Here is a 21,600-nt window from a genome sequence, read left to right on the forward strand (position 1 = left end):
ATTGTACAGCTCCTTCCATTTACTTAAATAAATTTACCTTTCCAGGTTTGTCTGGACTCTTGTATTTGTATTTCAGGTTCCTATTAGACTCTTCTTGTTTTCATCTAAAATGCTTAAAAGTCTCCTATTCCATTAAAGGTCCTTTCCCTCCCCCTTCTTCTCCCCCAATAGGATTATACTCAGCTTTACAGGCTAAGTTATTCGTTGTAAGTCTGTTTTGCCTTTTGGAAAATTGTATTCCAAGATCGTCTGTTAAATATAGTAGAAGCTGCCAGGGCTTATGTGATCCTGACTATAGTTTCTTGGTACTTGAATTGCTTCTTTCTGGATGCATGCAGTATTTTCTCTCTCACAGAGAAGCTCTGAATTTTGCTATTTCATGAAGCGGCAGTCCCAGGACAGAAACTTGCCCATTGGAGGCACAGCTGTGTAGTGTCTTGGAAAGAGGGTTTGAAATAAGAGTCGACCTGCTTTTATAGCTACCTGTGTGATGTTGGGATAGTCTCCTTGCCTAAGGGAGCCTCAATTTCCTTACCTGTAAATGAAGATAGTAACAACACTATTTATCTCACAGGGTTGTTGTAATGAAAACACTCTGTAAAACTTAAAGCAGTATGTAAATTTGAACTTTTATTCACATGCTATACATTCCAATCAAATTCTATCATTATCCCTCCCATTTCTAATCTTGCCCTTTCTTTTCGATAGGACCTTATCTATACCTTCTTCCTATCCTGGAAATGACTTCCTCCCTTCCCTCCCATAGTTCTGTTAAAACCGTTCTTATTTCAAGCTACAATTTAGGTGCTGTATCTTCCCTGACCCACCACGCTGATCTCTCTCTCTTCAAATGCCTCCTACTTCTTTGCCTCCCTAGACTAATCCCTTGTGTGTGTCTTTCTCCTTTGTATCATTGTTATTTGTGTCATAGTCCCCCTCCTCCAATTTGATTGTGAGCTCCGTGATAGAAAAGTCATCTATGTCTTTGTATCACTGGGGAGGCACTGGGGAGTGCCTTGTTGCTGATCAATACTTGTTAATGTTTGTTAAATGAATTTTGTGCATTACCAAAGACAGATGAGGCAGGAAAACACAGTATGGGAGATAGGTGGTATAGTACATAATGAAGAGTGGTGTAAAACAACACCCACAATAATGATAATGGCTAACATTTAGATAGTGCTTCTTTAAAGTTTGCAAAGCAGTTTACAAATTAGGATCGTTTGATTCTCACAACAGTCTTACAAGGTGAGTACTATTATGTATAAGTAGGAAGGTAGGTGAGAGAGAGAGAGAGAGAGAGAGAGAGAGAGAGAGAGAGAGAGAGACAGAAGATAAATAGGTAGATAGGCAAGTAGATGTGGATAGATAGATGGAGCATATATAAAGAGTCCAGCCCAATGAAACAGATTGTCATCCCTCCCACAAATAAGTAGGCACTATGATGAGTACTGGATATAAAAATACAAGCAAAAAAAGACTGGCACTATGGCATTTCATGGATGAGGAAACTGGGACTGAGAGGTTAAATGATTGTCCCAGGATCACATTGTAAGTGTCTGAAGCAGAATTTGAACTCCAAGTCCAGCACCCTATCCAGTATGCCATCTACCTGTGGAGAATCCAGCGGAAGATTTTGAAGTTTACGTACTAGACCATAGGAGGCTGCTGAAAATTTTGGAGCAAAAGAGTGACAGATATTACGTAGTTTTATGCAAATGGAATAGTAATCTAATAGGAATATAAATGATAGATTGAAAAGGGAAAGATGATGGAGATGGAAATGCCTGTTAGGAGGCTATTGCAATTATCTAGACAAGTAGTAATGAGGACCAGTGCCAGGGTGGCTGCAATAGGGATAGAAAGGAGGGAGTTGGGGTGTATGGAGAATTGACAGGACTTTGTGTAACCAATTTGTTATGAGAGATGGTAGCAGAATGAAGAGCCAAAGGTTACCAAAGTTTTGAAGTCAAGGAGAGAAGAGAGGAAATGACTTTTTAAGAAAGCTATTAAGATGACTTCCAAATGCATATTAATCAATCAGCAAGTATTTTGTTAAGGGCCTAGTATGTGCCCAGCACTGTTAGGTATGGAGGACTCTAGACCTGAGCTCTGGACCTGCATCTCCGTGTGCTTATATGACGTTTCCACCTGCATGTTGTACCAGCACCTCAAACTCAACAACATAATTCATTTCAGAAACGTAAAAAGTGATAATCATACTTAATTTAAAAAAAAATTAGCGATAGTCACAGTTTACTATTGGGTGCTTAGTGTATGTCGAGTAATTGGAATAATTACAGTTTATCCACATCCACATTTTGCTAGTTTGCATAAGGTGTGACGATAAAGTAATGAGAGGTTTCACACAACAATCAGTTTTATTATTATACAGGCATTCCGTATGTGCCGATTTCTAAACCTGAAGTTGTTTGCCTCGTAGTTAGTTAGATCACTTGAGTTCTATGAATTTCTTCAACATTCATTGGAAAAGGTGCCCGTTCTTTGTAGCTATACTTTATAAACCAATGTATCAGCTGTTCCGAATTAAAAATTAAAGATATCAATTTGCCGGTTTTTTACTGCACCTGTACTAATAGTCTTGCCATTTCTCTCTTCCCTTCTACCTTTCGCCAAAAGGAATTTCCAGCCCAATGAAACAGATTGTCATCCCTCCCACAAATAAGCAAGGCCGTAGACTTGGCAGCATTAGGAAAGGCTTCCTCCAGAAACCCAAAAGTTTGTAAATCCCTCCGGAGCTCCTATCAATAAATGACAAGCTTGCTGCAAAGGACTTTTAAGCATTATCTTCATTTTTCTTAGTCCTCAACTGTTGGGCAGAGGTCTAAAACATGCAGGTCTTTCATAGACCAATGACAGTGCTCTATTGAAGCAATTAATTTATATTAATACTGGCATATAGTTTAGGGCTCATCTGGGTTTTCGGGTCCCAGGTGGTGAGTGAGTTGGTTTCTCTCTGGTTTTGGCCAGTGCTGTTGCTAGTGATTTTCTTCAGGGGCTGCTGCTACCTTGAGGTTGCCAGTAGAGTGGTTTTATCTCCTGGAAGTACTTGAAGGCAGAAGATAAGAGGAGCCACTCAATGAGAACATTTCCTGAAGTACTTTCTATATATCTTCTCTCCCTCCCTCTTAAATCCGTATGGCAAATACCTTGACCTAGATCATGTGAACCCTAAAAAGTTAAATTAGCTGAGCTGATTTCATCTATAACAAAATATATTCATTTAAAAAGCTACATTTTGTAAGATGATGTTATTGATAGTTATGGCTAATTTTTGTGATTTTATTTTTCCCCATTCTGCTACGCAAATAACACTGAATTTGGAGTTATAGAACCTGGATTCCACATTGAGCTTTGCCACATACTACCTCTGTGACTTTAAAAAAATTACTCAACCCCATTGGGCCTCAGTTTCCATACTCAAAAAATGAAAGCATTGGACTAGATGACTTTTAAGGTCTCTTCTAGCCCGGACTCCATAAGCCTAGAAAGGCTCATTGAAAGGATAACCCTGGCTCTTGCTTGTCTCAGGATAAGCATTAAGACTAAATCTTCCCTGAGGATATTTTACCTCTGTTTCTGCTTCATAGCTTTCCTATTTTTCTTCTCCATTTGGAAAGAGAAAAAGCACAATAAATTCGTGTATAATTAATGCTGTTAGTTTTACAGATATGGGTCCACATGGTCATGATCTGCAAATAGCTGCTTAGGCAAAAGGGTATGTTGTTCACTTGCCTTCTAAATACTTTTGTCTTTTTACATTGTAGTAAGAGTGATCTTAAAAATAAAGTTTAGAGGGTAATTTGAAAGAAGATTATAAATTTTGGATGTATTCCAGAGTTTTGACATGCTGAGCAAAACAAATTAGGTTGTGACCTTTCTGTGAATTAAAACTATTCTACTTTGATATCAGTATTATTTACAGGTTAGCTAAAACTTTGATAAAGCCATTTCAGTTCATATTTAACATTTGTATTTTAAAATTCCACCATATTTTCTTTTACCTTGGGAATCTGATCACTTTAAGTTATGATACATTGGAGTGAATTGATGATTCGCTAGTTTAACAAACATCTGCAGCTCTGTTAAGTCAATTCCATCTGTCAGTTGCTAAATGACAATACTCCTGAATTACATTTATTGACAAAGGCACAAACTGTCTATGCAGAATACTTAACACCACTTCCAGATAGTGTCTGTGTCAATTCAAGCCTGGCCAACTTTGACTGATTTATTCCACAAATCAATTTGTGGACATAGCCTGGCTTGATGTCTGTCTGTGCTTAAGTATATGTAAATAAGCTGGTGTCTGGTTTTTGTTTTGTTTGGTCCCTTCCCACATTCTCTGCTTTTTTCCTTCTGTTGGTGAGTTTGCTATAACTACGTTATTATTTAGCCAAGCATTATAATTACCCCACGTTATTTATGAGAAAATTTAGTTTGCCAAACATTTATCAAGTGCCTACTATGTGCGTGGCACTAGGGCTGCAAAGACAAAATGAAAAAAAGACCCTACCTTTGAGGAATTTATGTTGTACTGGAGGAATTCAATATGCACACTTTTAAGTGCAAGCTCATTTGAGAAGGGAGAGAGAACTAACAAGTTGGAGTATCAAGAAAGGCTTCCTACAATTCCCAAATAGCTAACTGTCAAAGGCTTGGGCAAACAGTTCAAGAAAAAAAAAAAAGAAACATTTTCAAATAATATTTTAAAAATTTAAAAATCTGTTTATATTAAAATAAAGTTACTATTTAAAAAAAAAAAGAATATTGACAATCATGTGGAAGAATATTCTAAATCATCAATAATAAGAGAAATGAATATGAAAACAATTCTGGGGCTTTACTTATACCTAGAAAATTGTGCAAAGATGACCAAAGATGGGAATGGTCAATGATGGAAGGGTTGTAGAGCTCCAAAATGAATAGAATTGTGAATTGATTCAACCATTCTTGAAAGCAGTTTGGAATTATGCTCGGAAAATGACAAAAATGTCTTTAACCTTTGATTCAGGGATTCTCCATGATTAGACACATACATTCATGCATTTTGAAATGTAAAAAGAAAGTTCATATATGTATATATACATATACACATACATATTATATGTACATATATACACATTTTATTTATATATATACACACACATATATGTGAACTTTCTTTTTACATTTCAAAATGTATATGTCTAATCATGGGGAATCCCTGAATCAAAGGGTAAAGACATTTTTGTCATTTTCTGAGCATAATTCCAAACTGCTTTCAAGAATGGGTGAATCAATTCACAAAGAAGTGAAAACAAACTCTCCCTCTCCCCAATGATAAGAGAATAGCTAGAGATTTTATGGAATATTAGGTTTTTTTTAAATGATGAATACAGAAAAATGTGAGAAGACTAATGTGAACTGACTCATGAAGTAAGCAAATCTGGGAAAAACATTATGTGCAATGTTTACAACAATATAAGTAGAAATAACAAAAATGAAGCAAACAGACCTGAATTCTATGTAATTATAATGATCACCCAGTCTCTTAAGAAGAGATATTAGAAGATACTCCACCTCTTTTACCATCCCTTACCTTTGCAGAGTTGGAGGATTATGAATAAACAAGTGAACGAATGAATAAAAGCAAAAGCATTTATTAAGTACTTAATATATACAAAGCACTGGGCTAAGTGAAGTAGAAAATCAGTATAGTTAGTCCCTGATGTCAAGGTATATGAGCATTCTAAGAGGGGAAGCAGTACATACTAAAGGATTCAGCTGTACAGAACCATTCACATTGTGAATGATAGATCAGCCCATGTTATCTTGGTGACCATGTTATCTTTGCTTTGGGCATTTTCTTCTGCTGTCCTCCCTCTTGGAATGCCCTTCCTCCTTAACTCTGCCTACTGACTTCTGTGGTTCCCTTTAAGTGCCAAATAAAGTCGCGTATTTTATAGGAAACCTTTCCCAGCTCTTGTAGTTCTAGCTCCTTCCCTCTCTTAATTATTTCCTGTTTATCCTGTATATAGCTTCTCTGTACATATTTGTTTGTATGTTGTTTCCCCACTTAGAGTGTGAGCTCCTTGAGGGTAGGGACTATCTTCCACCTCTTTTTTTTCTTATCCCCAGTTCTTAGCACATATAGTAGCTTTTTAGTAAACATTTATCGATTGGTTGCTTGACTGATTAACCTAGTCCACTTCGATAGGCTATCAAAGGGTGTCTGAGACCATGGGCACTGAATATAATGACAGATTCTTCCAATGTCTGGGTTAGTTCTGTGGACAGCTACATTGAAAAATGTAGGTAATGTAAAAACAAAAGTATCATGAAGATGTGTTTGTTTTTTCAGAAAACCTTTTCATAGTACATGATACCCCAGCTGAGACTTGAAGTAAGCTAGGTAATCTAAGAGGTGAAGATGAGGACATGTACTTTCTAGACATGTGAGTTAAGCTATATAAAGGTGTGTATGTAATATCAAGTACATAGCAAGCAGACTTGTTTGACTGCATAGAAGCATACATAGACAGGAATAATGTAAAATGAGTTTAGAAAGATAGGCTGGATTTGCTGGATAATAGGCTTAGCTGAATACCTTATACCGTATTCCACAATAGATTCCAAATGGCTATATTTCCTTTATATTAAAGATCATGCCGCAAAAACAGATTAGAGGAGGAAAAGGGTAGGATATATACTCTTAACCACCAAAGGAATAGAGTCAATTAAAAAAGATAAAATAGATCTTTTGATTACTTGAAGTTGAAAAGCACAAACAAGTTAGCATATCTAGGTTCTAGAATAAGGAGGCAAATAAAAAAAAACCCTTTGTATCAGATTTCTCCAATAAAGACAGATATCCAAGATATATGGACAACTAACAGAAATGATATAAGACGAAAAACCATTTTCTTAATAGACAAGTGGTCACAGGAGGTGAAGTAAAACAGTTCTTAAAAGAATAATCATAAGCTATGAACAAAGTTGGAGCAGAATTCTTCAAATCTCTAATAATAAGATAAAGCAAATCAAAAGAAACCTAAGGTTTCACTTCCCACTCAGCAAATTGCTAAAGATGACAAAAAGTGAGAATACTTAACGTCGGAGGGATTCTACAAAGCTAGGCACACTAATTCATTGCTGGTTGAACGCCAAATCTGGCACAACTATTTTGGAAAGCAGTTTAGAATTATATAAATAAGGTGGCTTAAAAAACCCATATCCTTCCGCTACTAAACATATACCCCAAGGAGGTCTTTGAAAAAAAGAAAGGCCTCACATATGCCAAAATACTTGTAGCAGCACTTTTTATATATCAAAGAATTGGAAACAAAATAAATGCCCATCCATTGAGGAAAGGCTAAACAAATTGTGGTATGTGAATGTAATGGAATATTAATATGCTATGAGACAACAGATGAAATGAAAATGGAGAAGATAAAAAAACATTACGTAAACTGAAACAGGGTGAAGCAAGCAGATCCAAAAAAAAAATATACAAAATAACTACAACCAAGTAAGAACAACCACCACAAAACAACCAAAATGAATTTTGCAAAATTACAAAGAACAAGCATGAACTCAAAGAAGAGAGAGAAAAAGATAATTTGCCCCCAACTTCTTTTGAAGAGGTGGGGAATTCTCAGGTGTAGAACATTGTATATGTTGTCAGATTTTTTTTCAATACACTGATTCATTTTTTTCCTCTTTTTTCTTTAAAAAGTTCATGGTTAGGGGCACCTAGGTGGTGCAGTGCTCCAGAGAGCACTGGCCCTGGAGTCAGGAGGACTTGAGTTCAAATCCAGCCTCAGACACTTGACACACTTACTAGCTGTGTGCCCTTGGGCAAGTCACTTAACCCCAATTGCCCTGCCTTTCCCCCCTCAAAAAAATTTTAAAAATAAATAAATAAGAAAGAAAAATTCCTGGTTATATGGAAGTGTCACTCTAGAAAGGAGGAGGAGAGATGGGGGGGGGGGGCGGGGAATTTAGGCAATATAAAAACAAAAGATATTTTAAAATCGTGCCCCCTCGCCCCCAGAAAAGTAGGTCAGAGTCAGATTGCAAAGAATTTAAATGCCAAACCAAGGAGGTTGTAGCAGTGTAATGTAATGAAAAGTTGACTGGGTTTGGAATGAAAGGAAGTATGTTCAAATCCCATGTCTGCCACTTCCTACCCATGTGTCTTTGATCCATCTCTATGCCTCGATATCACCTATAAAATGAAGCGGACTGATCAGCCCACCAAGGCCATTGTACCTCTACACCTGTAATCTCATGAAAGATGTTGTCCTAGAACCAAGAGGCAACCACTGGAGTTTCTTGAGCAAAGGAGTGACGTCATCAGAAGTGTTCTTTAAGAAGATTATTTTGGCAGCAGTGAGGATGAAAATAGAGAAAAGTGATCAGGTAGGAAGCAAGGACAGTTCAGGGGAGTAAGAAGAGCTTGAACTAAGGCAGTGGCTTTGTTAATGAAAAGAAGGGAACATATGCAAGAGATGTTGTGGAGATTAGGTTAAATATGGGTTTGAGGGAGAGAGAAGCATCCAAGATGACTCAGAGGTTGCACTACTGAGTAACTGGATAGATGGAAATAGGGAAGAAAGAGATGAAGGTTTACAGGAGAAAATAGTTTGATCTTGGACATATTGAACTTCAGAAGCCTGTCAGATGTCCAGAGAGAGGTATCTAGTAGGTAGATGGTGCAAGACTTGAGCTCAGCAGAGAAATTATAGCTATCTGTATAGATTTAGGAGTCATCTACATAGATAATTGAATCCACGGTGGTTGATAAGAACCTCAAAGCAAGGGACATCCATGTTTGAAAATAGAAGAACCATGAATATCTAGTAAATAACCTTTAAAATATACAGTAATGATTTATTACCTGCCAGAAGAGACAGGCTAAAGCAATCTCAGATTCTTCCCTGGTTTCTAATTACATATTTAAACATCATTAGCTGATAGAGTGATCCTTTTCAAGGGTTTGCAGTAACAGATCTATAGTTGTATGGGGGGTGGGGGGAGGAGTGGCATGCAAGGATTTTTTTTTAACTGTTAAAAGTAGTGTATTATTTTGCTTAATCTTTTATTTTTGACATGGAAAAAGCAAAGGGTTGTTTGAGGGCAGGGGACAGGAATGGTGAAACAAATAAGTGCTGGCTTTGGAATATTGAGCTTCTGACTAGATGTAATATGTTCAGAAAGCCCCATTCAGTGGTGGTTGGCATTAGGGAGAGCAAATAGCCTACCTAACAAAGAGATATGATATTCTTGTCATTTTATGCACTCTCTTTTTAAAAATAAGATCTTCCTTTGACATGGGACTATAAAGTAAACAGTGTATTGAGAATTAGTAGACAGATACCATTGCTGATCATTGCAAAAAACACTTTTGAAAATATGAAATATAGAACACTTGTACATTTGTATGCATTGTTAGTAAATGTTGCTATTCTCATAGTCACTGGAAATGGAAAAATAAAGATAAATGCCTCATAAGGTAAAAAAGGACAGATCACATTTTTCCCATTCCCAAGAGTGAAGGTTGCTAAGGTCTCTTAGCCTCAGTTTTATTTTTTTTTTAAGTATGCCAAGCTGGTGACAGAAAATCCATTTTCTTCAAGGTATCATCATTACTGTTGTCTTCCTCATTTAAGACTTGCACAGGGAAGGTGGTAAATTTGGTCTAATCATGCACAGCTTTTTGGGGGATGTTTGCCGACCATTAAATAATTCGGCGTCACTTTGCAGGAACAGATAAATGACATCATTTTCTCCAGAGTAGAAGATAGCTCTGAGATCTGAAGCTAGGTGATAGACCCATTAATTCATTCATCCAAGACCTAGCTTCAAATCCTGCTTTTGAGGGGCAGCTTGGTGGTGTAGTAGATAGAGCACAAGCCCTGCGGTCGAGAGGACCTTAATTCAAATCCTGCCTCAGACCCTGGGCAAGTCACTTAACCCTGATTGCCTCCAAAAAAAAAAAATCCTAGTTCTGATGCCTTCCAGCCAAGTAACCAGACAAGTCACATAACCTTTTTGAATATTTCCTGGTCTCTTAAATATAGATAATAACATCTGTAGTCCTTAACTCAGAGGGTTATTGTGGGTGTCAAATAACCTAAGGTATGTCAAGGACTGCCATTGTGATGATTACTTCTTCTGTATTGTGATGGCCATAGCCCAGAATAATGAGATTATTCAGTAGACTTCTCAAGGTCTAACAGCCTCAAGAGACCCAACCCCTAGTCTTTAGGAAAATGAATTTCCTATTATCATCCTCTGCAGCAGTCAGAGTAGCACTGCATGCTACAGTGTCATGTATTGGACCCGGCCTCATGAAGGAGCTAAATTTGAATCTCTGCTCCATTACTTACTTTATGTGCTTTCCATAATTACATCTTCACTTCTGTCAGACTTCCCATAGTATTTTGTTGAAAGAAGAATAGTGGAAGGGAGTACTGGGCTCTGGGGTCAGAAGACTTGGATTCTAATCCTGATTCTGCTACTTTTACTTATATGATGCTAAGCAGTCACTTTACCTCTCTGGGCTCCAAAATGAGCACAGTTGGATTAGATGAACTCTAGGGATCTTTCTAGCTCTAAATTGATGGTGTTGTGATAAAAGACAATAGTAATGTTGGAGGGGCTGTCAGAAATCTGGTATGCTACGATACTGTTGGTGGAGTTGTGAGTTGATGTAGATGGTCTGGAAAACAATTTGGAATTATTTAGGAACAATCTCTAAATTTTTTATACTCTTTGACCCAGGTAGGGATCTCACTTTTTTTCCCCCAGTTTTTATTTTCAGGTCTTTCTGACAAAATATTCCATGGAGATCTACTCTAGAAAGAAAGGTCCCATGTATGCCAAAATAATCATAGCAGTACTATTTGCAGAAACTAGAAATAAAGTAGGTGAGCACCAGCTGATGGACAAGGACTAAAACTGCTGTGGCGAATGTAACAGAATATTATGTGCTGTAAGAAATAGCAAATATGAGGAATGTGGAGAATTATGGGAAGATTTGCATGAACTGATGCTGGTAAACAGAATAATAAGAATAGCAATTGTAGTAATAGTGCTTTAAGGTTTGCAGAGCCCTTTACTCATATTATGTCATTCGATCCTTGCAACAGCCTTATAAGGTAGGTGCTATTATTGTCCGCATTTTATAGCTGACTAAAGCTGAGGCTGAAAAAGATTAAATGATTTGCCTAAGATCACACAGCTCAGTAAGTGGATAAGGCAGGATTTGAACTCAGTTCTTCCTGTCTCTAAATTCATCACTCTAACTCCTGCATCACCTGGCTGCCTCAGCCTAGAGAATGATACACAGGATTGTAATAATGTAAATTAAATTATTACTTATAATAATATATTATTATATTAGCGCACAGTATAATAACATCATATCAGATAAATGCATTGGCTACTTTTGGTCCTGAAGAACAGATTATGGAACATATTTCTTTCCTCAGTAGGGAAATGGGAGGACTTCGAGGTGCATGCAAGCTCCTTGATAGAAAGGATTGTTTCATTTTTTGGTTTGTTTTTGTATCTACAGTGCCTAGCACCCAGTAGTCACCTAATAAATGCTTTTTGATGGTGTACAATTGCTACTACTGTCAAACACAGTCATTATGTTGGCTGGTTTTGCTTAACCCTTTTCCTTTGCATAAAGGGGTGCCTTAAGGAATATTGTGATTTTATCAGTCAGTGACTGTGGTATAAAAATCAAAAAGGATCAATGAAAATTTTAGAAATAGAGACAACTACCATAATCCAGGCAAAAAGTGGGAAGGCCTGACCTAGATCAGTGGCAATGTGACCAGAGAAGAAGGCATGGATGTAATAGGTACAGAGGTAATATCAGCAAAACATAGCAACTGATAACTTTGGGCCTGAATGGCTGCAAGAATGCAAATGCCTTCAATAGAATTGAGAAAATGAGGACGAGAGGCAGATTTTGGAGGGAAAACAACAAATTCTGTTTGGGATATGTTTTTCTTTTTTTTCCTGAGGTGTTGGCAGGACACCCAGGTGGAGAATTGAAGTTTAGCAAACAATTGGAAGTTTAGAACTAAAGCTGCTTCTCTACTCTTTCCCCTAACCTTAATGAAAGTGTATGCCTCTGCTGAGTTCATCTCTACCCCTGCCCTTGTGAGGAGCAGTTCTTGGCTGCCCAGGCAACTGTCGTCTGTAGTGGTTCTGAGGTGACCAGAGGTTCCAACAGAAAAGAGCCTCAGCATCTTGGCAGTGTCAGGTCCCCTGACCTCACTCATCCACAGATGTGGCTTCCAAACCAGGACCATCTAAAGGGATGTTGAATAGCAGACAATTTCATTGAAGCTAGGGCTACCACTGTGGCAGTGGCTGGCGCTGGGGCTGGGATCAGGACCGTATTTGGAAGCCATGCCATTGATTATGCCAGGAATCCTTCTTCTCTATACCAGCTTGTACTTTGCCTTCTCTGGAGCCATGGGTCTCTTTTGCTTCATAGTGGACTTCCTCATCCTCTTTTGCCTTGTGAAGAAGTTATTTCTATTCCCCTCTGTTCTCTACCTGATCTAGTAAAGAGAAAGAGGATTGAGGAAAAAAAAAGCCTTTGGGGTGAGGGGAGAACAATATGTACTTAGAGGTCAAGAGAAACTAATGACAAAAAAGGGAGGCAGTGTTGCACAGTGGAAAGAACGCTGGACTTTTCCAGGCCTTCATTTCCTCATCCGTGAAATGAGGGGGTTGATTTAGATCAGTTGTGTCAAACTCAAATAGAAATCAGGGCCACTAAACTAAACTAACTACACCTAAGGATTCCTGGGGTCCACATATTGATTTAGAAAACTACATATTAACATTATTTTATGTTTTCATTAATTTTGTTAAATAATTCCCAGTTATGTTTTAATCTAGTTGAGGCCATACTCAGGAGTGTTACAGGCCTTACATGGCCTGTGAGCCACTTTTTTGGCACATCTGGATTCTAAGGTATCTTCTACTTCTCAATCGATAGCTGTAAATCCTATGGGTCATTGAGAGGAGTCAGAAAAAAACCTAAGAGCTAGAGAGCAGTGTCATGGGCTTAAACTTGGTGAGGATGATAACCAGAAGGGAGTGGGCACTAACAATATCAAATGCTGCAGAAAAATGTGGATGGAGGATATGCCACTGGATTTGATAGATCATCAGTAACCTGAGAAAGAGCTATTTCAGTAAAGAGAAGGGGAACCCAGATTTCAAAAGGAGAAATGAATAGATGGTATAGTAATGGAAGATAAGAAAAGGGGTAGGGAAAGAAAAAATGGGCCAGGGAGAGATGGAGAGATTTAAGTTTTTTGGGATGAGGACCAAAACTTCTGTTATCTTATGTCAAAGTACATTTAAAACAACTTAGTTAAAAGTTTAGGGAAAAAAAAAGTTTAGGAAAATAACCATAGGCCATCCCAAATTTGTAAGCTTATTACTTGGAATTTGGTGCTCATATTTGCATTGGAATTCTATTTTAAATGGTTGTGAAATTACCAGGCTAGCCCACAAAAGCCTTTTTTAATGCAAGTTGTAGGTGAAATACAGTATTAGCCTGAGCTGCATATCCTGGAAGACCAAGGGCCTTGTAGTCTGGGAAGGGAGAGGAGGCATATAATTTTCCTCCCTCTTCCCTGTATAGGACTGGCCCTAGGCAAAATTTCATAATAGGTGAAATGTCTTTGGCAGGTTCTCCATTTCTATTTCCACATCATTCTTCTACCCCTTGGACTCCTGGTGCCTTGTCCTGGCCCTCCCTTCCAAGTCTGTCCATACTTCAGAATTAAAATTTACCTTTCCTGGCTTATCTCCATTCCTTCACCCCAATCAACTCTTATTCCTACCATGAAAACTAGATAGTAATCTGATTTAAATAATTTACAAAGGCATGTGAATGATAGCCACTTGAAATTTTTCGAAGAGGATACTTGTTAGTCCAAACAATGCACTAAGTGGCAAAATTTTAAACAGCTTATCAAAGTAAAGCAAAAATTATTAGGCCGTTTGGAGAAATATATTTTTGAGCAGAGGGTCCAGCACTGGGCAGGGCAGGCAGTTCTGTCTCTCAGGGCTTAGTTTCTCTAATTTTTTCTTCTATTTCCTACCCTTTACCCTTTCAGAATGGGGATGTATTTAGTGAATGGCCCGACGGCCAACTGTACCACGTACGCTGAAAATGTCTGTAACCCAGCAATGTTTAAATCATATTTATCAGTCTGTATTGTCTTGAGGATTCAGGCTATTAAAAAAAAATTATGAATGTTTTAGGTTTTTTTCAGATCATTTGGGCTCTTGTGGACAGTGGTGGCAGGACCTGCAGAGTTTGGGGCTAGAGGACATGGAAAATGGCAGCAGTTTTGGGTCATTTGTAAGTCAGGTGTATAAGTCAGAGATAGTCTGTCCTTGCTAACTGAATGAAAGGTAGGGGGAAACACCCAAGAATGTTTTGTTGCTGCTACTTTGTCTAGTGTTTCAAGAGAGTAAAGGAAAGGTCTAGTAATCCTTAGCCAGATCCATTGTGAAATGTTCATAGTATCATTTTGACATTTAGAGTAGTACTCTGTCTTTATATAAATTCCTCTTCATATTACCAGTGTTAGTCTGAGAACTCAGGCTGTTTCACAAACCATAACATTTTTTAGTGAGTGATTGATCTGTATTATGTGTCCTAGCCATCAGGAGAATCTTGGGATGGTGCTTGTATTAATGGTAATATAATCTGAGGCTTCGCATTTAGTTACAGTCCTTCATAGACCTATTGGTGATACTCAATCCTTCTGGATTTGAGAATGAAGCTTATCTGATACCTTTAGGGGAAAAAAAAATCCCTTCATTTTCTCTGTTTCCCACTTAAATAACTCAACACATCTGGTAATACTGTAGGATCATTGTCCTTCCAGTTCCTATGCAGCTCATATTGCTACAATATTTCTTAAGTATTTGGTTACCTAAAGGACAACATGATTTAAAAAAAAAAAAAGACTGTTTTTATAAGTCTTACAAATTAACCTATCTGTATTGCTAGAAAAAAAAATGTGTCTTAATCAGCAGAATTTGTACAGTCATCCGTGCTAGTACATTATGCAGTATGTCAGTAAATATAAATATAGAGATAAATTCTTATGTATTGAGATTTTGAGGCAAATGATTTGGCAAAAAATATTTATCAGGTATGAGTTCTGAGACTGAAGTATTTTTTCTTTGGGTCTGTATCCTTTGGTTTAATGTCTTCAGTTACAAAAATGACAACAAGAAAACCTTTTAAGTCAATCAGAACTAAAGCTGAATTTTAGGAAGCAAAGAAGAGGGATCAGATAGAAAATTATGTATAGGAAGTTAAACACTCAAGAAATTAAGACTTGCAAGCCTTGATGGGCTTGCCTTAAGGAACCTTTATTTGAAAAAGCTGCGTTGAATTTTATAACAAACTCCATCATTTTGTTTTCTTGAATTAAGATAGTTTGTGCAAACAACTCTAAATTGTGCAGTAGTTCCACGGAGACCACTGACTGCTTGTTTTATGTTCTGGAACAAGTTCAGAATTTTCAGCTTTGCTTGAATTTTTTTTAATAGTCTGAATCCTCAAGACAATATGGATTGATAAATATGATTTAAACATTGCTGGGTTGCAGACATTTTCAGTGTATGTGGTACAGCTGAACCTCGGGCCATTCACTAAATACATCCCCAGCACATTTCAAGAACAGCAGAATGCCAAATGATCACATTTGAAAGGTTCGCTCTGCTTTCAATCCTGCCTTCCCTTTCTGTATTAAGAATGAAGATTAGAATTGTAACAGTTTCCTGAATGAGGTATTGAAAAAATTACCTGCCAGACAGAAATAAACATGCAAAAATTAGATTGATTTAAGATTTCATTGATTAGCTGAAATTTAAATAGATGTTCCAAATGACTCCTGACTAGATTTTCATGTATATTAATGGCACACTAAGACTGTAAGACAGTGGGTTTGAAGGATTTGGATCATGGTTTTAGTTTTCAGATGGGCAGGGTTATTTGCCAGGATCTTTGCTGGTAACCCTATTCATTCTGTCAAGCCACATAATCCTACCAGTACATTGAATCCTGTGTTCTGTTTGGGTACAAGATGAGGATAAATGATTTTTTCAAATTGCTTCTTTTTATTTTTTTCCCTTTGTTTTTCAGGTCGTAGAACTTGTATCAAGTGCCCTTATTGACTTAGTACAAGGAATATACTGTGAAAACTCTACTTCGTCAGAGGTAAGAATTTTGAAACCCCTAGAAAGGAGTGAATTTAAAACACTTAAGAAAAATATGAGTTCCTTTTCCTTTGTCGTTTAAATCATACATAACATTTTTTTAGATAAGTGTTTTGGCTAAAAACTAGTGGCCATATGCTTGGTACATAACAGATTTAGCCAATTAATATAACCTCTTCTCCTCTGGCTGGACTCACAGTCTGCTCAATCTGCAGTAGCACCCCAGCCAACTGGGAGGGACCCTTCTGGTCTACAGGTAACTTTGATACAAGGTGGAGCTTAAAAAGAATCTTTTGCTGAGGCAAGGCTTTCCTCAGAGGAATTGGTATTGAGTGTATCACTGAAGAGTTGACTGTGGGCCAAGAAAAATGGCTCAACACCTAAGTTCGCATTTCTGATTGCATTTTTACTATCCAGAAACAGTTGCTACCTTATTCATTTCTGCATGGTAATAATCATGATGGTTACATAGTAGAATAATTTTGATTAACTTTATAGAAATAGAATTAAGATTTTTTTATTCATTTAATAGGACTTCTCAAAAAAAGTTTTGTCACACTTCCTAAAAAAAATTTCATTTCAGCAGTGCATTAGATATCAAGAAATTGCTTCATTTACCACGATCATCATTTAACATTTTATATATATTATAAGGGGTTCCTCTTAGAGCCTTCCTCATTCTAACTTGTTCATCTTGCCTAATGGTACAATGTCACTAACTAGATATTGGCAGGAGACTGCATGTGTGCAGATATTAAGCTCTTTGACCTTGAGAGAGAGAGAGAGAGAGAGAGAGAGAGAGAGAGAGAAAGAAACTGTAATAGAAGTGAAATGTCATGAGATGAGGAAGTCATTAAGAAAAATAAATATTAAAGGTATAACCTTGGTACACTTTGGAAAGTCTAGACTCTTGTTAACAGGGCTACAAAATTCTGTTGTTTTGGTTACCTGCTAACATTCAGCCAAGCACCAAGCAGTTCCTGCTGGGAATGGGAGCAGCAGGGGAGGGGCAGCTTGGAGGGAGAAAAAGGCACTTCGAGGGTGTTAGAGCTAAAATGTTTTAGGAAGAAATGGGCTGGAATAGGACCTCTTGGCTGTGTTTTGCCAAACTTTTATCATTATTTGTTACTTTGCCATCTGTGAAATAGATGGCTAATCTTAGTCTAGTTCTCTCCTAGTAGTCGCTTCATAGGTAACTCTGTGAGGTCTTCATTGACAGCTCACGTGATCCATAGTGCCTCTTTTGTGGACTGAAAACTCCAGCCTTTAGAGCTATTGGTCTTAGGTAGTAATCTGTACAAGGATTTCCCCAAGAGCTACATCAGCTAGATAAAAATATTATATATGATATATATGTGCCAGCCTAGGATGTGTAGTGAAATCTCAGGCAGTTTTTGAGTTAAAATGTTACTGTTGGGGCAGGTAGGTGGTACAGTGGATAGAGCACTGGCCCGAGAGTCAGGAAGATCTGAGTTCAAATGCGGTCTCTGACAGGTTCTAGCAGTGTGACCCTGGGCAAGTCACTTAACTCCAATTTCTTCCCCCCAAAAATGTTATTGTTAAACTTAAGATTGTTTCTTGATTTAAAAACACGAATCATTCAGCCACCGTAATTAATGTAAATTCCTTCGCTCCATCATAGGTTGTAAAGAAAGAACTGGTCATGGGGAAGATAAGTTGTAGAACTTTTCAGTATCATTGATGATAAATGAGCCACAGCTTAGAAAACACTGGTCTGAGAACTTTTACTAGCACTAAATTCCCATTTTAAAAAGCCTTAGTATCGCATTTACCATAATATACCCTTTCTCCAGTCTTCTTCAGAACCAAAGAAATGCCTTTTTTCAGCCCAACTGAATTTCTGAATAAAGCCAAACCATTTGGGTGGAATGTAGGGGAAGAGAAGAAAGAAAGCTCATAGTTCAATTGCAGCAGTGGGAGTGCTTCTTGGTGCCTCCATTTGCACCCCAGGTCCAATTAAGGTTAACCACATTTCCTTCCCTACCAAGAAAGCTCTGGCTCTCTGAGTATGTTGCCATTGCAACAGCTCTTCAGAATCTGGTTTCCTTTGACTTGGCAGGACGATCCCCTGAGAAGCAGAGAGGGTGGAGCAGTGCCCCCACATCAGAGTGGCTTCAAGGTTTTCCTGTTCTGGCATGATTGTAAAGCAGCCCACAGGTGGAGGTCATGTGGGAAGCCAGTCTTGCCTCTTGTGAGTGGTTGTACCACCTCCTTAGCCTTGGGCAACTCAGTACACAAAAGAATTGCTTTGTGATTTAAAATAAGCTGCAGACCTTCCTATCTCTCTAGGGGTTAAGTGGCTACCATGGTGTTTTGTTCCTCTATGGTAACATGATGCAATAATGAAGAAGCTTGAGCAGTACAAAAATAGCTTTCAGTAGAATGGTATCTAAAAGGCCAGGGCTTGATTAGCTAGAGAAAAGTATTGTCACTGTGGATACAAACCAAAATGATATTCTGTTCCAAAAAAGACCGAGTATGTAGGCTGCAACAGATTTACCTAATTTTTCTTGAAAATCTGGTCTCATCATTTCTGAGTATAGGTCTTCTATATTAGTAAGACTTAATCTCTCTACAGAGTACAAATGAATTCTGGTCTTGTTAAATGGGCAGAATAATTTAGGGACTTTGTTGCCCTTCACTTTTATACATATTTAAAGAGTGCTCCACAACCCCCACAGTTGCTAGTTTGTGAGGTAATTTCATTGAAGATATAAGTCCATTAAACAGGGAGATAATATTTTACAATGATGGTTACCTGCTCCTGAAACCAACTATATACTGTTTTCCTCACTTTCCAATAACATCAGGGATATAGTCATTCCCATTCTCATAAATTTAGCAATGTTTCCACTCCAACAGCATTCTTTCTATACCCACAGCCATTTATAAAGTCTTGATTTTTATTTTTAATTTCTTTTAAATCTCTTATTGCAAGTATATGCAGTATCTGCAAATCTTTCATCTCCCCCCACTTGTACACATTGTAAAACAACCAAGTAATATATTATATTACCAAGCTAGAGCTAGAAAAAGGGGTTAATTCTGTACTCCAACTTCAGCAGCTTTGGATTATTTTTTTTCTTTCATTTCATTTTTTCAACTAGAATATTTAAAATCTAACAGGTTTAACAGTTGGACCAACTAATGTTCCCTACAGACCTAAGTGGTATCTATTAAGCACTGTTGATTCCCACTACAATGCTCTGCGCCCAAAGGCCTGCTCAGAAGATTGAGTAAGGGTTGATTTCCAGTCTTGTACTTAATCATCTCAAAAATCTGAAGGTTCACTAGGAGATTGGGTTTCAAAGGTCAGGCTCTATTTCCTCTTCTCTGATATTATCTGTGGCATATTTACCTGAAATGTTTTTAAATCTTTTCCTAAGGATTTATGCATGTGTCCCCTAAAATGAGCTAGATCATCTAGGCTAATTCTTCATTTTAAAGTTGAGAAAATTGTAGCTGGATGAGATGACAAATTGAGGTGTATTCTCAGAAGTGATGGAGAGAGGCCATCCTACCATTTTAGAAAAGGAATTGGCTTTATTCATTTCCATTAGGATCAATCAAGAAGCATTTATTTAAGCACCTACTGTGTGTGTGTCAGGCAGAATTCTGGTTCTGCCTCAATGGTTTCTGTCTAATTCAGTTTCTCATCCATGAAGAAAAGAGGGTCACTCAGAGCAGGCCTTGTTCTTGCTCCATTTTGACATATTACCCCAAATAACAATCTTTGGCTATATATTCAGTGCTACTTTTCTATCAATAAGTTTGGGTAGGATAAATCTTTCTTCTTCCCCAGCCCCCCTCCCTTTTAGGTCACCAGGTCACCTCAGGGAAGATGTCATTCCATGGGTTGAACCACATTCACTTTTCAGTCTATGGGTCTGGAACCATTACATTCTTGAACACTTAAGCCTTCATTTGCACCTTTGTGGAAAGAACACTGGATTTGGGGAGGTGGGTTCTGATGGTCACTTACCTATTTGACCTTGGGCAAGCCTGCATTTTCCTCATCTGTGCAGTAAGGGGGCTGGCCTAGATGACTTTATTCCCTCTTTCCTCCTAGATTTTTTGCAGTTTCTCCCATTTCACAATCTGACAAAGAGGATATATAAGGAATTATTTTTCAGAATATGCCTTCTTCTTGATTTCCTGTTGTCATTTGTAATCTCACTCATTCCTGTTTCCTTTTTTAAGAACCCCCCAATTCACTGAAAAAAGTATTTATTCATTGCCTGCTCCGTGAAAGTCACTGTAATACAAAGATGAAAGATTATGCAGTTTTTGCCCTAAGGAATTTATAATCTAATAAGACATAGGATCCATAAGCAAGTATAATACAGTTTAACAAGGTAGACCATGATAGGGGAAAATTAAGAAGTTCCAAAGTGCTCTAGGAAAAGTTAAGGAAGGCAGTTGCTCTTAATGAGATACTTTGCGAACACTCATATTCTTTGTAATTAAGGTAATAAACAGCAGGACTAGTTTCCTACCTCAGGTTAAACCTAAATCTCAAGAAGGTGAGAAATATTACTTAACAAAAGATTTGCTTCAGGATGGAGCTCCTGAAAATATTGGACAGTCTTTACTATCCAATAGAAATATTTTTACTATCTTTTTGGACATAGTAAGTTCTGGGCATTTGGCATTGTACCCCCTTTATTCAAAAAAGACATGAAACAACTTATGATTTAAACATAACACAAATGAGACAGTGGGAGAGAAAATGAGACAGAGACCATATAGAAGAAATATAGGAGAATAGATGTCACCAGGAACCAGAAAGTAGATGGTTATCATGATTGAACTGATTTTTTTACTCTAAATTTCCTTCTCATTGTGGCAAAAAGAGAAGCACATTGAGTTGTACATAATTTTTTTTCATTATTTATATGCACACTTTTATAAAGTGAATATGCACAGTTGAGAAAGAGAGTAGAAAAAGGCTTACTTCCCATAATCCCCTGGGTCTAAAGCAGCAGATGCTGATTGAAGAAGAGCAGAGATCACTAGAAACAATTTTATCCAGGCATATAGATCTAGAATATAGAAGCCAGAGCAAGGAGGATTAAGATGGTAGGGGAAGCAGACCATGAAGTACATGCAGCCTGTAGCATCATGGAAGTTCTCCAACTCCTTCTATGCTATTGTGACTTCCTTTTTGTTGTTATAAATTAGTTTATGAGAGAATAGAATGGGTCTGACCCCCTTTGGGAAAAGAGAAAAAGAGTAACTCTATTATCTTTGGAGGCAAAACCCATTTATGTCCTTAAATATTTGTAAGGAACATGC

At 37.6% G+C, this 21,600-nt stretch overlaps 1 protein-coding gene across 1 annotated transcript in view; it reads left to right on the forward strand.

The window, feature by feature from the left end:
• Positions 1–21,600, forward strand: part of PDSS2 (decaprenyl diphosphate synthase subunit 2) — a 287,396-nt gene that overhangs the window by 189,146 nt on the left and 76,650 nt on the right. The window contains exon 4 of the mRNA XM_036767627.1: positions 16,211–16,285. Within this exon, the coding sequence (XP_036623522.1) occupies positions 16,211–16,285 (75 nt within the window). The remainder of the gene's footprint in view (positions 1–16,210; positions 16,286–21,600) is intronic.

The sequence above is a fragment of the Trichosurus vulpecula genome, chromosome 7 (genome assembly GCF_011100635.1).
Source record: "Trichosurus vulpecula isolate mTriVul1 chromosome 7, mTriVul1.pri, whole genome shotgun sequence".
Classification (NCBI taxonomy): Eukaryota; Metazoa; Chordata; class Mammalia; order Diprotodontia; family Phalangeridae; genus Trichosurus; species Trichosurus vulpecula.